The sequence below is a fragment of the Mytilus edulis genome, chromosome 11 (genome assembly GCF_963676685.1).
Source record: "Mytilus edulis chromosome 11, xbMytEdul2.2, whole genome shotgun sequence".
In the NCBI taxonomy this organism is placed as follows: Eukaryota; Metazoa; Mollusca; class Bivalvia; order Mytilida; family Mytilidae; genus Mytilus; species Mytilus edulis.
The window spans coordinates 41819647-41838238 of NC_092354.1; the positions used below are offsets into that span (position 1 = coordinate 41819647).

The window sequence follows — 18592 nt, forward strand, 5'->3', positions numbered from 1 at the left end:
TTAAAAAGCTTGTTATTTTGAAACAGAGAAGCAAACATCCTTAAATGATAAAACATCAGATCTTTGAATGTTCCCTAGTTTCTCATTAAAACACTGATTTCAATAGTTATGTTATGCAATAATGACGAAAATCAATTTACCAAATGTCACTTCTTTATGAATGATGCAATGTGAATGTGAGATGGTCTCTGTTATGTGGAGCGTTAATCTTTTTTTCAACATACACATCTATTTTTTAACAGTTACCTGACAACTGAATACAACGAGATTCATTTGCTGGTCGATCTTGTCAGTGTTATGCATTGAGAAATATTCATCAATTTCGAAAAAAAAATACTTGTCATGTTATCTCAAAATGCACAATATGTATCGTCTAACATTTTTGTTGATTTTCTTATTTGCTTTGGCAATATGTGAAATAGTTGTTATCAAAAAACAAGAAGACGAAATTATATAGTGGTCACGTGTTGTTTACGCTATCTATGCCGATGTGGTGCGCTCAGTTTTGCTCAAGAGTGCAGGTATGAAAATCTATAAACTTTATAGCATGGAATAAAACTTGCCAGATAAATGATGCTGAACCCGGGGAAAGTATATGCGGATTCATTGAAAGTCCCGGAAATAGCTTTGTTGCTGCCACGACTTTTCCACAGGTAATTACGATATAGGATTCATAAAACAAAATATTGCAAAATAGTTCCAGAATATTTAGGATAATAAAATACCTTATCTTATAATGCTTTTTTCGAAATAAACAAATGAAATTGGTCATATTTGATTACAAGCTAGTTTTAAAGATGTTTTGCCATAGAATTGCTCGTATTCATTGTAAACATATTTTAGTCTTTAGAAATGCAAGTTTTCAAAAGTTATTGATATAGTAAGTACATTCAGAAATTATTGCGATATTTTTATAAATGCGAAAAAGTGAGAGTATCAGGTGTGTTATTATAAAAGCTCTTAATTTTACTTATAGTCATGAATTTTTTTAATTGCAATAATTAAATTTCACATGTTTATCAGTAATTAGTGATTTGCAATTAAAATAACATGCATTATAATCCAAATTAATAGGACAAAATATATAATCAACAATTGAAATCTTCCTTTTCCAAAGAACATGTATTTATATTGATAGATATTTAATGAAAGTTTCATTTGATAAAATATCTGATAATTTAATGTTAAATTTGAAATTACACAATTATAAAATGACTCATTAAAGCTACATGTATAAGACATTAAAATGACCATACGCCATATTGCTATGTGTTCCTTATTTCAGAATATGTCAAACCTTGACAAATAATTTGAATGACATCGCAAGAAAAATGATGTCATTACATTGCAAAGTGGGTTATTGTTTGACACCAAATAGTCACGCAAATAAGGAACAACTGTCACAGAAATCTAAATAGCTGGTGTATACATAAAAAGCAGATTTTAAAACTTCTGTGCAAGCTACAAATTTTCTGCCAAGGAATATCTTTATTAAATTCCTTTTCCTCAATACATCCCATAATGGCGATATGTATGTATACCTAATGATCTCATTCATCAATATTTTTTGGGTCTGTATATAAATGTTTTGGTCTAGATCTTGATGGCAAAACTTAATTTTTAAAATAGTCAGCGTATATATATGATATAGTACCACTTCTATTACACTATTTTTCAGGAAAAAGAGTAGGTTCACAATAATACAAATTTTATACAGAAATAATTATGATACGACTAGTAAAACAAAAAAAAAACTTCTTTATTTGTGACGATATGAACCCCTTAATTGTGAGAACTTTTTCAGTTTACCAACAAGAACCAGACACTTTGTAACAATCACCTTTAGTGGCAAATCATACATGTATATATTAATTGCATATTCTAAATTAGGTATCAAAACTAAGCGAAGGTTCAATGTAATAATCCTAGTATATGTTTACATAACGCGATTTCGATTTTTCTGCTTTAGATTATGTAACTTAGCGGTGTATTTTTTTTTAGGCTAAAATTTTGGTCTTATGTGCGCCCCTTACAGAATGTATTTAGACAAACCTGAAGAAGGTTATTCTAGGAAAACGTACCATGAGCATTTTAAGTAATATCATTTACATTTTGTATGTTCATATAGCAATTTTGTCATTTGATATTACACAGATCTCAGATCTTCCATTAGAGAGTATTTTTATTTCGTCGTCGTAATTCGCATTCTTTGACGATACTGGATCTTTCATATACCCCAAAAATGTATCGATGAGAATTTTGCGGATGTGGAATGTATTACATATTACAGTCCATGCATGACGTGCGAGGAAAACAGATTAGAAATAGTTTAATTTTGAAATTTTACTGTATTCTTTGTTTTTTAACTGGTTGGTTGTAACTTTTTTATCAAATACGGCAATTTTTTTTTATTTTTGTATTACTTTATTGTTTAGCAATCACTTCTGCAACACTGTAAAAATTAGTTATACATGTGAGTAAAAGACCAGTTGAGATTTACTGCATATGTTCCATTTTTGTTTTAACTTATTTTGTCTACATGAAAACTTTTTTTGGAAAAATGATGTTCTAATGTATTTTATTTTAAATAATATAGTCCAAAGTCAAGGTTCAGTCATAACAACCTGAAAATCCAATTGTGATTAATTATTTTTCATCTCAGCTGAAAATGTTGTAACATCGGGAGAAATTCGGACAAATGATTGAATGTTAATTTTCATGTAATTGTTTGGCCGCTCAACTTTCAGCAACTAGCTGGTCAATGCAAAGGAAATGATTGTAACACAAATGAACCCTGTATGCCACGGGAACCGGCCTACTATTGTGTTCCATTACCTATTAAGTTATCTGAAAGTAGTACACGTAAGTTTAATAGTTCATTGCATATGCATTTAGACACACTAATCAGATGAACAAAGTGTTATCCTTCATGAATTTTAATGTCTTTACCCTTTACATTTATTGTTGGGATGAAACCGCGTTTTTCTCGTGTCTTAGCAGCAACTTATCTCAAGCTTTTACAAAAGGTAATTTTCAAACAACTTTGTCAAATTCAAACTTTATTATGTCAACGATGTTCTACCTCAGGAGTAGATTACTTTAGCTGTATTTGGCAAAACTTTTAGAAATTTTTGGTCCTCAATGCTCTTATTTGGCCTTTTTAACTTTTTTTTATTCGAGCGTCACTGATGAGTCTTTTGTAGACGAAACGCGCGTCTGGCGCAAATACAAAATTTCAATCCTGGTATCTATGAGGAGTTTATTTACAACCACTGGGTCGATGCCACTGCTGGTGGAGTTTTAATTCCCCGAGGGTATCACCAGCCCAGTAGTCAGCACTTCTGTGTTGACATGGATTATCATTGATATGGTCATAATTATAAATTAACCGTTTAAAACACTTTAATTTGTTGAAATACTAAGGCTTTTCTACCTCAGTAATAGATTACCTTAGCTGTATTTGGCAAAACTTTTAGGAATTTTTGGTCCTCAATGCTCTTCAACTTTGTACATTATTTGGCCTTTTTAACTTTTTTTGATTCGAGCGTCACTGATGAGTTTTTTGTAGACGAAACGCGCGTATGGCGCGAATACAAAATTTCAATCCTGGTAACTATGATGAGTTTATCTACAATGATTGAGGAAAAACAGTTTTTTTTCTTTCATTTATGTTGTTTCATGTGATCTCAGAAGGAAATAACATTGGCGTTATTAGGAACATTTTACTAATAATTTAAAGAATATTTAAGAAAGTACTTTTGATCAGTGATACAAAAAATATAAACCTTAATAGTTATTTATTATGTGCTTAACTTAATAATTATGAAATTGACAAATTGCACTAACTACAAGAATAATCATGGTCCTCTATAAAGGAGGAAAGGTACTTGGAATATGTTACATGAAGACCAGTATGTAAAGAAGTCAAAAACTGGAAAATATTAACTTATATAAACATTATTACCACAAAGTGTTATCATTCATCCATTCTCCATGCACTCTACGTATATATCTAGTATTCGAGATAAATATTAAACTTTTTATGAACGAAAAAAAATCCCCATTTAAAACTAATTTTTAGAACTGAGGCCACGTGACTGCAGTGATCTTCCTGTGGGAAGTGCATCAGGGGTATATACAATATATCCAATGAATGCAATATTTGATGTTTACTGTGATATGGATACAGTAGGATTTCGATGGACAGTAAGTGTAGTGAAGATGTAGATTTTTATTTAAATACAGTTATTACGTAATTGTATCATTTCTTTTTACACAATATTGTATTTATTAAATTGAGACTGGAAATGGGGAATAAGTCAAAAAGACAGCAACTTGACCAAGGAGCAGATAACAGCCGAAGACCACTAATGGGTCTTAAACATAGCGAGAAAATCCCGCATTCAGAGGAGGGCTTCAGCTAGCCCCTAAATATAAATGTGTACCAGTCCATTTAAAATGGACGTCATACTAGAAATTAATGTGTTCTGTTATTAAGTTTTGAAAAACTGATAACAAAAATTACGACACATTCATCAATTTAAAGGCATGATTGTTTTACGAAATGAAAACCAAAAATGAGAAGTTTATTTTTTATTTAGTTTGTTATTAGTCTTGTTTTATTTTATCTTATTCTTTTTAGGGTGGGTGACATTATTTTTGAGGAGAAATTATTTACTGTCTATGTTATTGATATTTTTTTAATTTCTATTTTATCCCCGGGGTCTGCTAATTCGTAAGATAACCAGAGAAACTTTATTTAGCTTATGTTTTGCTGGACTTTTTATTTGGATTTTTGCTCCATTGGTTTAATTATTTACACATGCAAACATCGTTTCTTCACTAGCAAATGAGGCTTTATTTCTTGTTTGGAATTTAGAACTTTTTTACTTCGAATCGGACCTATAAAGGCAACAGTAGTATACCGGTGTTCAAAAGTCATAACTCGATGGAGAAAAAACAAATCCGGGTTACAAACCAAAACCGAGGGAAACACATCAACTATAAGAGGAAAGCAAAGGAACAACAGGAACATTGAAGTGCAGCAAATACAAAAGCCAACACACATAGAAACGAACTATTTGATAACAACTGACATATTCCTGACTTGGTACAGGACATTTTAAGAAAAAATGGTGGGTTGAACCTGGTTTAATGGCATGCCAAACCTCCCGCTTTATGACAATGTTAAAAAAATATCGCTAAAACACTACGTGACAGGAATACAGCGCACAAACACACACAAAAGCATTTAAAAGAGAGAAATGCGCAAACAAATAATATAATAGTCGACACAACATGCAAACCGCAGAACCACAACGAACATATTCCATCAACGACAAACACCATAGGATATCAAAAACAGTAACGCGAAATAATACTCATTCAAAAGGTAGTCATTTTGATTTGATGAACAAAAAACGTTAAAAAAAATCAACAGTTGACCAATTACAAAATTAGCATATATACGTAAACTCACTTTTAGAATGATTTTATTTAATTTCCTAGTGACCAACACCAACAAAACTGTATATTTCGACCTCCAGCGATGTTCAAAATACAACTGACCATTTCATGACACCTTTTACGCATACCTGGTGCAGTAAAGTTGGTACCATTAACGTTATTATTACCAATATGGTCGCTACCTCTGCGGATGGATTTAGTATCTTAGGGTATAACCAGCCAAGTGACCAGTCCTTCTGTACTGGCATGAAAATACGAATGTTGTCTATATATATATTTGGGTATACTTAAGGTTCTTTTTTTTAATCAGCTATCCAACGTTTAAATTGAGTTTTGATTTCAAAAAAATCAAAAATTTCGGTCTTGGACATCACTTAATAGACAATAACTGTCAAAACGATCACCTAGTGCAGTAAAATTTGTACCGTTCATGTTATCAATTTTCAATATTTGTTTTCGATATGCATCAAAACAGCTGTGCCCAAACGTATAAAGGAGCATGGTGGTTCACTGGTACATCGGTACTGGCATGATAATACGAATGTCGTTTGATTGAAATTTAACGCTATAACATTTTGGAAATCGTTTTGATATAAAGACTACATCTCCCTCATGCCAACCGCTGATTTCTTGTCTGTATTTGGCGTCTGGTTTGTTTGATTAGCTCTCCAACGTTTAAATTCAGTTTGATTTCAGAATGTCAAAAATTTCGGTCTTGGACATCACGTAATAGACATTAACTGTCAAAACGCTCACCTAGTGCAGTTATTTTGAACCGTTAATGTTATATATTTTCAATATTTTTTTTCGAAACATATGACATAAAACATGATCAGAAAGAATGGAGGTATCATCACCTTGTTTTTGGCAAAGTGTTTCTTATCATGTCTTATATCAGTTTATATCAAATTCAACCAAATCCTATCTTTATTTTATTTGCTCAGGAGATAGTATGAAGTACCATAACGGCATGATGTTTTCAACTAAAGATAAGGATAATGACATAAATCAAAACAGCTGTGCCCAAATATATAAAGGAGCATGGTGGTTCACGCGATGTCATTCTTCTAATTTGAATGGGAAATATTTAGGAGGACAGCACTCTAATTTTGCTAATGGTGTTATATGGAATACATGGACAGGAGGTTTCTACTCATTGAAATCTACTAGAAGGATGATTAAACGACACTAAGAACCATTTTATGAAAGACCCACAACTTCTGTTTCAAAAGTACACAGTCAATGGAATTTTATGAAAGCGGTTTAATGAAGTAACTTATGAACAATTTGAAGATAAGCAGAGAGTCTAAAATATGTGCTTACTGAAGAGAAATAAGATTTCGTACTGGTATTGTCTTATTTTTATTCATTTACTACCTATCAACATTCTGTTTGGTGAAAAGTCAATTTTGAAAATTATGGAATAGCTATCCAAACAGAGAAGAAAACGAACTGAAAATTAATTTGGGTGTCCTCGTGCTACTCCTAAAATTCCAAAAGTAGTTAGGAAACTTATTAAAATGGCACAGTAAAACTGATACACGAAAAATACGAAAAACCATTTCATATCAACTAAACATTCTGAACTTAAAAAAGTTCAGTCTTGTTAATAGTTTTTAGTTATTATTCCGATATTTTCCTTTTTTAAATTCAGTGGTAATCAGATATTTTCTTAATTGTCTGGTAATTCAGTATGTTGTAGTTTTGTAACAAGTTGATAGCAACTACTGAACAGTCTGAACATAAACTAAACATATCTTAATTGACTGTTATTAACTGAAGATTTCAAAGAAAATTCGAGATATGCAGAGTACAGCGAGATTAGTGTATTATATGCTTTAATACACCATGCTTGGAAAGTCAAAGGATAAACCCAGACTGCAGTAACATTGAACTTTTATCTGTCTATCATATACATGATATATGAATGGAGATATGGGATTACACGTCAATGAGATAGCAACCCATGAGACATCATTAAAGCTATATTTAAGTTCTTACAGTACATGTCGTACTAATACCCTTTTTTCCTCGATAACCATAGTAACAAACTGCAAGAATGCAAACGTTTTATTTTAACAAAGGTGTTTTGCATAGTCTTGTAATTCATTAGAGGTTGGGCTATCAATTAGACAGAAAATGAATATATTTTGTTTAATCATAATTTTAAGCATGGTGTAAGCATATAATTGATAAAGTGTGAATTTATTAGTATGAAAGACATTAAATCGAATATAAAACGGATACAAAAATAATGAGGGCGTAGTGTTTTTTTTAAACGACAATCCCAGACAATGTGGACAAGCAAACGCATTTCTTGCAGAATTAAGGTTTTTTTTAAACTTTCATGTCCATTCACAAAGATTGACAATATTTGTCTTTATTGGATAACAAATAGTTGTGTGTATAAATTTAGAATACAGCATCAATGTAAAGTTCATTTAAAGGTAAATGATACAATATTTAAAACTAACAGAAACAATGGTATTGCTTTAAATTCGAGACAACAGTAGTTGACCGATGTTCAGATCTCATCAATCTATTAAGAATATACAAATCATGGTTAAAAAAAAGACTGAGGAAATCTCATGAACTTTAATAGGAGCGAGATCAGCTGGGTCGACAGGGTAAGCCTTTCCTAATATGTATACATCATCCGCCATGCAAATCGACACTCAGTGACAATGTCAAAATCAAGAAAAGGACACAATCAGTAAAATTACATATCAAACGACTATTGTAAACCAACTCATTTTCGCAAACTTTTTTTCGCCTTTTAGGACATCAATTCAATTTCGCGGCTTATCAATTTCGCGATTAACACTTTCTCTAACGTGTATCTTATTATAACCAAAAATAATCGTCACTTCTATTGTCACTAGTTAAAACATGATCGAATGTGAAGTTGCATGCACCTGTACAACTCCAACATTTTGTAATAGGTATTCCATAAGGACGTGGTGTTTCAATGTTACATCACCCAAACGGTCGAGTGGGATAACTTTTTTACATCCCAGCTCTTCTAGACTATATAAAAAAACTTGTTCAGAATGTCATACAATAAGTATAATATACTTTATATATTACTATATAGTATAAATCCTTTATGAGCCCCGGATACAATGTTTGGATATGTTAAATTAACAGTGAGTTTGTATCCAGTCGTCCTCGTGTAGAGGTATGTATCATGGCTTCATATGCGCAAGGTCTTGAGTTCGATTCCCTGCATAAACACCAGAAATAAAGTCGAAACCAGCCATCGGGATCATCTTACACTGACACACCGTGTCCTTATAAAATAACTATTAAATATTACAGAAGAAAAGAAAGCATGCAAAACAAAGAAACTCTAAGTAGCGTAATCTGGTAGGGATGATTCGACTCAGATCACCACTGTTAGAACAAAGTTGTGATGTAATTAATGGTATCATTTGATGAATAAATAAAGGCAACAGTAGTATACCGCTGTTCGAAACTCATAAATCGATAGAAAAAAACAAATCCGGTTTACAAACTAAAACTGAGGGAAACGCATTAAATATAAGAGGAGAACAACGACACAACATTAAAATGTAACACACACAGAAACGAACTAAGGATAAGACAAAATCCAATGAGAATAACAAATATAACATCAAAACTAAATACATGAATTAGGGATAGAAAAGTACCTTGACACGTCTTTTAGTAATGTGAATTCACACTCAAATATTAGAGGAAACAAACGACACAACAGAAACACAACGTTAAAATGTAACACACACAGAAACGAACTATAATATAACAATGGCCATATTCCTGACTTGGTACAGGACATTTTTTAAAAGAAAAAAATGGTGGGTTGAACCTGATGACAACATACCATTACAGAACAACAGTACAAATAAATAGGAGAACATATTGGACAAAGAAACACACGAATAATAGCTAAGAAAAGGCACCAAGTTTTAAAGATGTCTTTACGGCAATATTTAATCAAACAAAAGACTGCGAGTGAAGAATAACACTTTGTAGGTTGAAATTGCCGGTCTCGAGTTCAAACGCCAGATCACGACTCTTTTGACATGCACCATGCCAGGACATTTAATTTCCACTCAACTATTGTTTCAGGAAAAAACTGTCATCCTTCAGTGGAATTTCTTTAAGGTTGTGATATTCATCGTTCTGAAAACCACTTGTCTAACCAACAAACAATGTTGATATTATTGACACTTTTCTCTTGCCGTACATTCACGAAAAGCGTTTAAATCTCCCACTTAAACAACCAGCTCTTGCAATATTTGATGTTTATACTGCTTACCGTTTGGAATCTTTCAAAAACAAGTTGCAGAAAGCTGTCATAATAATTAATTATGTTCCAGGAGGATGTACCTGAGACCTTCAACCCCTTGATTTATCTGGTAATTCTAAGATTAAGATGGAAATGAAATCGTGACTCATTGCATGGTATGCACACAAGAGGGTACAAAATAAGAAGCTGGTAAAACTGTCAATAATGTTGACATAGATTTCAAAACATAAATCCAATACACATTAATTGGACTATCCAAGCAATTGAAAAGGTGAAAAGTTAAATAACAAAAATATCGAACTCTGAGGAAAATTCTAAACGGAAGTCCTTAGCAAATGATAAAATCAAAAGCTCAAACACATCACACGAATGGATAATTATAATTTTCCACGTATAGAGGAAAATTATTGTACTAACGGTTCTTTCAAATATATGTATTGACACGTGATATTAATTGTAGCAACACGTGAATGGTCATTTTTCGCGGGTTAATTTCCCTATTAGACCATTCTCTCGCCAACTTCGAACTGGTCAAGATGGACAACGATTTAGACGATTCAATTAAGGCAGTTATTCTACGCGAGGTGAAAAATGCAGTTTCTTCTTCACAGCAAGATCTTCTAAACAGCATAACTACAGTGATGGATAGTAGGCTTTCATCTTTCCAATCAAATCTGCAACAGTCACAGCTGGAGATTTCCCAAACTCAGATACTAAGTAGCCAAGCTTGAAGAAACCATGACTGACAATTATAGTTTTCAGCGTAAAGGAAATGAAAACCAGTATCGTCATGAGGTGAAAGTGTTAACCAAGCTAAAAGAAGCTTAAGCTAACCTGGAAGCTCCAGAATTAGGAATTAAGTCATTGCAGACAGCGAAGATGAAGATTGGTGAAGGTATTGACTTTAGTGCGTGAAAGGCAAAAGCTTATAAAACTGGCCGACTCTTCCCAGCTTGGATGGAAAGTCGTCAGTGAGTACGTAGCTAATCCCATCGCTGACGACTCAGAAGACGAAAAGAAGATGATGAGGGCTCAGTCTAGAGCAGAAAGAAAAAGTAAGGCGGAAAATGTTAAGAAAGGCAAACCAAGACCAACACCTTATAGCAGAAATCCAGAGAAAGAAACCAAATCCGTTAAGCCTGGAAGATGTTTCAAGTGTGGAAATAAGGGTCATTGGGTAGACGAATGTCCAGACATGAAAAATAAGATAAGTAATTCTTATTCACAAATTTTATTTTTTGATAATATTAATGTAATACAAGGCCACTTTGCGCCTCTAGTCAGTGGTTCAAGCAATAAGTCTGTAACTACAAAAGTAAATACTGTTAACAATACTCACACGGTGATGTGTATTGATACATATACAACCGTTCAGCATGAATGCGTATCGCCAGTTGGTAGACTCAAGGTCAATATAGGTCAATGGAAATTGATTACCGAAAACAAACACATTATTGACGTTATTGAAAACGGTTATAAAATACCATTCAAAACCGAGCCTCAATACGCTGTAATTAAAAACAACAGATCGTCATTAAACAATAAGAAATTTGTTCAAGATGAGATCAGCAATCTTTTACAGAAAAAATGTATTTCTGAGGTACATGAGGTTCCGCAGGTAGTTAACCCTTTAACGGTTGCATACAACAAATCGAGCAAACCCAGACTTGTACTAGATTGTAGACACATAAACATACATTTGTTCAAGTTCAGATTTAAGTATGAAGATACAAAAGTAGCCCGAGAAATGTTTCAGAAGGATGATTTTCTGTTTTCCTTTGATCTTAAGTCGGCTTATCATCATATTGAGATTTGTCAAATACATAGAATTTTTTTAGGATTTTCATTGGACTTTGAAGGCAAAGTTAGATACTTTGTTTTTAATGTACTGCCATTTGGTTTAGCTACTGCTGGGTACATTTTTCAAAAGTACTACGAGAATTAGTCAAACATTTGAGATCTGAAGGCAAAAGAATCATCATGTTTCTGGATAATGGTTTAGGTGGTGATCGAGATTTGAGCTCGTGTCGTTAAACCAGTCAAGAGGTAAAACAAAAATTGGAAGTTCTTGGATTTTTTATTGCACATGAAAATTGTAGTTGGTTCCCTTCACAGTATGTGAAATGGTTAGGTTATATTTGGGACACAAAAATAGGAAAAATTTGTGTTAGTGATGAGAGAATTGACAAAGCAGAAAAAGCTGCTAGTCGTATTTTAAACAACCAGCTCTTGCAATATTTGACGTTTATACTGCTTACCGTTTGGAATCTTCCATAAACAAGTTGCAGAAAGCTGTCATAATAATTAATTATGTTCCAGGAGGATGTACCTGAGACCTTCAACCCCTTGATTTATCTGGTAATTCTAAGATTAAGATGGAAGTGAAATCGTGATTCATTGCATGGTATGCACACAAGATGGTACAAAATTAGAAGCTGGTAAAACTGTCAATAATGTTGAAATAGATTTAAAAACATAAATCCAATACACATTAATTGGACTATTCAAGCAATTGAAAAGGTGAAAAGTAAAATAACAAAAATATCGAACTCTGAGGAAAATTCTAAACGGAAGTCCTTAGCAAATGATAAAATGAAAAGCTCAAACACATCACACGAATGATTAACAGCTGTGATATTCCTGATTTGATACATGCATTTGTTTATGTAGAAACCTGGTTTTCAAGCTAGCTAAACCTCTCACTTGTATGAGATCACACAGGTGTTATCCGTAACAGTTGGCTGAGATGTGGAATGTTGATAGTCGGTAAATAATTGATTGTATACACAGCTGCAGGATATGACTTACCTGACAATTATGTCGTCTGATCTGTGTGTTTACATAATGTTACATTCCAACTCCTTTGTTCTAACAGGGGTGATCTGAGTCGGATCAACCTAACCAGATCACCCTACCTTTAGTTGCTTTGTTCTGCATGGTTTCTTTTGTTCTGTAACATTTTGGCGGGAATGTCGAACACACAATAAAACTTAGAAATATCCACTAAATTTTCAATTTCGATGCGGCAACTCGAACTCAACACCTTGAGCATATGAAGCCACGATCCATACCCCTACACCAGGACGACTGGATACACACTTAATGTTATTTTAACATATTTAGACATTGTATCAGGAGTTCAAATACGGTATTTTCTATATAGTAATATATAAAGTACCAGTATATTATAATTATTGTATGTAACTAGATGTTATGTAGCGTACATGGTTTTTTTTCATATGGTCTGGAAGAGCTGAGATGTTATCCCAATCGGACTTGTTGTGTCAGTGTAAGATCACCCTTAGGCCAACGGCCAACGAGGTGATTTTACACTGACACACCGCATCCTCGTGGGATAATGTGTTCATTTCAATTTCCTTCAGTAATAAAGTTTACCCATTTTAATTTTGGTACACGCCCAATTAAAATTAAGAGACTTATTCGCGGCGACCAATTTTTTGCGAGTTATTTTTTATGGTCGCGAAAATTAGCGAAAAATAAAGTCGCTCCCAAAAATAAGTTGGTTTACAGTAGTCTGGTATCTAAAAATCTAAAAAAGTGAAACACGTCAACCAATTTGTGATGGGACTGTATAATATTTGTATTTGTATTGTCGATTTCAGTCGTTCTTCTTCGTAACCCTGTGGGATCAGTTTCTGTTAAAGGAGCACATCCCTCTTTATGAAGTCCGTATAGTGTGACTGTATACAAGCGTAACTTATCAATTGTGATATGTAAACGCCATATCATGAGGCTGAATTGACGTTACTGCTGAGAAATGGGAAGTTGACATTTGAAAAGTTGATATAATCACGTTTGTCATAGATTCAGGACTGACGTGGTCAATTCGTGTCATTATCAAGTTTGAATGTTTGGCTTATATAACATTTATTATTAAAACTGAAATTCAAAGCAATAATTTTACAAAATTATTCCTTTATGTTACAAATATATTCTGGGAGTATATTGCAAATATATTTCTGCAGTCGATTAATATGAGACGAATTGAAGTATTACATTCAATGAACATGTCAGATTAACCGGCTTTAACAATCGTATCTCTGTATTGTAGTTTTTGTAGGGCAATCAGTGTTATTGGTTCTTGTCTGTCGTATTTGTTTTTCTTACATTGAATTGTAATACATCGGACCGTTAGTTTTTCTCGTTTGCATTGTAAATTTGTGTTTATATGTAATTAATTACGCCATAAGATTCGTCAATTCTGTGGTAGTATTCATGTTTTCAGCCGACCATTTGCAACAAATATTGACTTTCAATTTTGACCGCATCATTCATAGTTTTATTACAGTCTAGCTGACTGAGATTTCACCAACATAACTTAAGTTCTTTAAAATACAAAAATGATTGAAGATTAAGAAACGAAAAGTAAACACTTACTAGTATTTGAAAAATAAATCAAAATTGTATTTACTTATATACAGTAAGAAGTTGGGATGCTAATTTTTTTTTCAGTATTATATATCATGATGGGTGAAAAAATATCATAGACTTAATGATCTCATGTGCTCCAGAAGGGTAAATAGTTATCAAAGGTACCAGGATTATAATTTAGTACGCCAGACGCGCGTTTCGTCTACATAAGACTCATCAGAGACGCTCATATCAAAATATTTATAAAGCCAAACAAGTACGAAGTTGAAGAGCATTGAGGATCCAAAATTCCAAAAAGTTGTGCCAAATACAGCTAAGGTAATCCATTCCTGGGATAAGAAAATCCTTAGTTTTTCGAAAAATTCAAAGTTTTGTAAACAGGAAATTTATAAAAATGATCACATAATTGATATTCATGTCAACACCGAAATGCTGACTACTGGGCTGGTGATACCACCGGGGACGAAACGTCCACCAGCAGTGGCATCGACCCAGTGGTGTAAATAGTTATCAAAGGTACCAGGTTTATAAGCAGAACGTACACATCGGCAGTATAAAATTACCGTATTTTACGATCTGAGGCATAAGATAAGCAAACAAGTTAAAGGTTTTGTATTTATTACAAATGTAGCAAACTTTACAAAAGATATATTACTTGTTGATTTCTGTACTACAGAAACTTAAAAGAAATTACAAAATGACATCATGATGTAAAGTTCACAATAATGTGTGTCCATAGGACACAATGCACCGGTATGCTCTTTATTCCAATCCAGTTTAATTCTGAAATTACACAACTTTTTCCTGAAGTCACAAACCAGTTGAAGCTAGCTGGGGCCCTGTTTAAACTGTATTTTGTGCACACAAATTTTTAAGGATACATGTTTAAACCATTGTGAACGCTTCAAACATTCAGAGCATTTTTATCGCTTTAATTTTCAAATAAAAAAATGGATCATAAGCTATCAAACTTTCAAAATATTTATATTCTTCCCTGGCTCATTACTGATGACCTTGGTATTTACGACACTTGAAACAATCAGGACGTTGTCTATGTGACTTTTATCCCCCGGATTGGACTAAATAGCTATAAACAGTGTGTATACACCGCCCGTAACTTTCAACTTACAAGACAGATAAACTTTATAACACGTCTAATCTATGATTCCGGTTGTCTTTAACGAACCTTCTAATGGTCAAAAGGAATGCTTAACAACATCTGATTCACTGAAATTAAAAATAGTATCAAAGTTTTCCGATGTTAAAAATTTTCCTTAGAAAACGCAAATGAAAATCTTTCAGCTGCTTCTTTTATTATCTTGCCCAACTGTGGTGCACCGCAAAAGAACACTTTTATCTTTCCTTTCTTCTCTCCTTCAAATGATTTGAATAGCTGAAAATAATAATAATGTTATATTGGTTATCGTTATACGAAAAATTAAAACAAAAACAAATAAAAGAAGAAGGTGTCTGAGGACACGAACGCCCCGCTTAAAATGGACAGACAGCAGACAGAGGGACGAAAGGACGGAAGGTCAAGGGTAACGCATACAAAGGGGGCATACATATTTTGTAAGTGCTTTCGTTTGGTGTTTTTTAACCCTTGATTTTGCCATTTGATTAGGGATTTTTTCGTTCTGCATTTTCCACGGAGTTCGGTATTTTTTGTATTTAAATTTATATCCTACGAATATAGGTTGTCTTTTGACTCTGGAGTTTTAAATTTGTCGACAGGTTCCAAATTATATTCGGAGGTAAATATTTTTTGTATTCGGTCAAGAAAGAGTAAATACAAAATATAAAACCAAGGTTAAAATCGGTGCATTATCGAAAAAAAATGTATTAAAAATAAAATCACAAAAATACTGAACTCCGAGGAAAGTTTAAAACGTAAGTCCCTTAAGTTATCAAATGGCAAAATCAAAAGCTCAAACATATCAAACGAATGGATAACAACTGTCATATTCGTGGCTTGGTAGAGGCATTTTCTTATGTAGAAAATTGTGGATTGACACCTGGTTTTATAGCTAGCTAACACCCTGTTTTAAAAGAAGGTTAGATTATATCAAAAATATAAAAGGCATGGGTTTTTTTAGGCTAGACCCTTTTTTTTATAATATTTACGTAATATTTACTATCTTATTGTAATTTTTTGTTGATAAAAAATATACTATTCGGTTTTATATTTTGTATTTGCTATTAAAAATTTTAAAATTAGAGCATATATATATATATAAGCATGATAAGTTAGACGAAAAAGATAAAAACGAAAAAGCTAAATTTACAAAAAATCATTAAAACCTTATTTTTTAGCACTGTGTATATAACTTATCAAATAATACTTTCCGCTATTTAACCTAGTTAAAACCTGTTATAACAAAGTTAATCTCATTCATTTATCCTAGTATATAATTGTAAAAAAATAACTTTATTTATTTATTTAAACCATAAAATGCTGTCATTCCATTAAGAAATAGGTATAGTTTATATATAAAACTGGTATGGATTTTATAGAAACTCGGACCTAAAATTTCTAAATACATAATTAATAATAAAAAAAAAATAAAAAATCAGTTTATACACTTTTTTTAATAAATAAAAATTTAATATATTGTCACAAATGTAAAAATTTTAAACTGCATTTATAGAAGATCTTTAAAAAAATTAGAATTACATTATGAATAAACCGCCCAAAATGGTATCGTAAGAGGACTTACAACCCAGTTTTAGTCTTGCCACATAGTCAGAAAATTAAATAAAACTGACGTCAAACCATTCCTCCACTTCCCTATACGACAAAAAAATAGAAAAAGAGTAAAATTGCATCCCAAATTGCATATTTATCTATTGATATTTATTTCTTTTTCGGTAAGCCTTTTAATTATTACCCTATATTTCGTTTAATTGACCCTGTAGCATGTCAATTCTTCATAAATTATAAAATGTGTACAAACCTGATTCCAGTCAGGACGTCCTGGTTGTGTTTTAGTTTTTAACCCCGTTATTAAATCCTTGTTTGATTTTTCATGCATGAGATCTAATGCAATTTGTAATCCTATGCCTTTCATGTCTGTCTTTTTCTGTGCTGCTGTCATAAACATATGCATGTCTATAATTTTACTATCATCTTCTTCTTCGTTATCAAGGGACTGTTCGATTTCTAGGTTTGTTAGAAGGCTTACGAACCATTCGAATGATTTCTGATCTCTGTTTATCCACACAAAATCAACCTGCAATTATTTAAAAAAAAAAACAACATTCAAACTTTTTTTTAATTCGAGAGTTTCTTAAACTTAAGATTTATTTGTTCCTGATCCAAACCATGTATATGAACGTCATGATCAGTAAACGTGCTTTTCTTTTTTATAATTAATCATATCGTTTGTTTCCAGTTTGAATTGTTATCAAGGGGCATTTGATAGCGTACGTCAAGGTTAGATTAACATGAAGTTCATACTTTCAAGGCTAACGGTGGAAGACTCATTGTTGCTAAAATTCTGGTCCTGTGGTAACATTCATGCATGTACCACATCACCTTGTTGATATATCTAACCAATAACTCAATGTTTCAATTTAAAATGAGAACTCAATACTACATTGTGCAGTGACAATCAAGAACGGTGGAAGAAATACTTTCCTAATTCTACGACCAGTTTTCTAGAACTAATCTTCTGCTCGAAGGAATACAACCAAAATGCACCGTCAGGGATTTTCAACAGTCTTACAGTGATATTATCTTCCTCGATTTTATTGAGGTATTTGCTTTTGACAGACACCAGGAAATTCAATGTGAAAACTTACGTCTGGTACTTACCTTTCTTGTTTTCATTGCGGTATGAGCTATTGATCCGAACCAGGAATGTGAACATTTAGGACAGGTACGTTTGGATTCTTTATATCTGTACATTATACTTTGAAGAATGGACGCCATTGGGGTTACTCCTATTCCTGCTCCAACTAATATTGCATGCTCTGTTTGGAAAATTTCTCTAGTTGCTGTCCCATATGGTCCATCAATGTAACACTAAAATAACATAGGTTGAGTAAAAATATATTTAAAAACAAGAAAATCAGTTCACATCATACATTTTTAGAATGCCCTACTAGAATTATCCTATCGTAGGCAGAGATTAACAACAAATAACCTTTTATAACAGATGATAAGGTTTGGGTTTTTCACATTTTTGAAGGCCGTTTGTTTTCCTATAATTGCATACATCCAGTTCATTTTGTCTCTTGATAATAGTTATCACATGGGCGATTATACCACATCTGCATTTTTTTAAATGATACGTTTTCCGTGTGTATTATACAATCCTATATCTGTAGAAACCTGACACTTCTTACCTTTCCAAAGAGCCTTAGTTTATCTATGGTTTTTTGGTGAGATTCCTGTTGAAGGCTTAATCTTTATTTTTCTTTACAAAGTTTTTAAAGTTGTAT

General features: G+C 32.6%; 1 protein-coding gene and 1 pseudogene across 5 annotated transcripts in view; one reads left to right on the forward strand and one right to left on the reverse strand.

The window, feature by feature from the left end:
- Positions 1–10286: 10286 nt before the first annotated feature.
- LOC139494852 (uncharacterized) lies at positions 10287–11944 on the forward strand (annotated as a pseudogene).
- Positions 11945–14750: 2806 nt separating this feature from the next.
- LOC139495597 (NADPH oxidase 5-like) overlaps positions 14751–18592 on the reverse strand; it is a 63932-nt gene continuing 60090 nt past the window's right edge. For all 5 annotated transcript variants that reach the window (XM_071283875.1, XM_071283872.1, XM_071283873.1 and 2 more), the window contains 3 exons: positions 17964–18173; positions 17104–17379; positions 14751–15542 (listed from right to left, as the gene is read on the reverse strand). In XM_071283875.1, the coding sequence (XP_071139976.1) occupies positions 15411–15542; positions 17104–17379; positions 17964–18173 (618 nt within the window). In that variant the 3' untranslated portion in view covers positions 14751–15410. The remainder of the gene's footprint in view (positions 15543–17103; positions 17380–17963; positions 18174–18592) is intronic.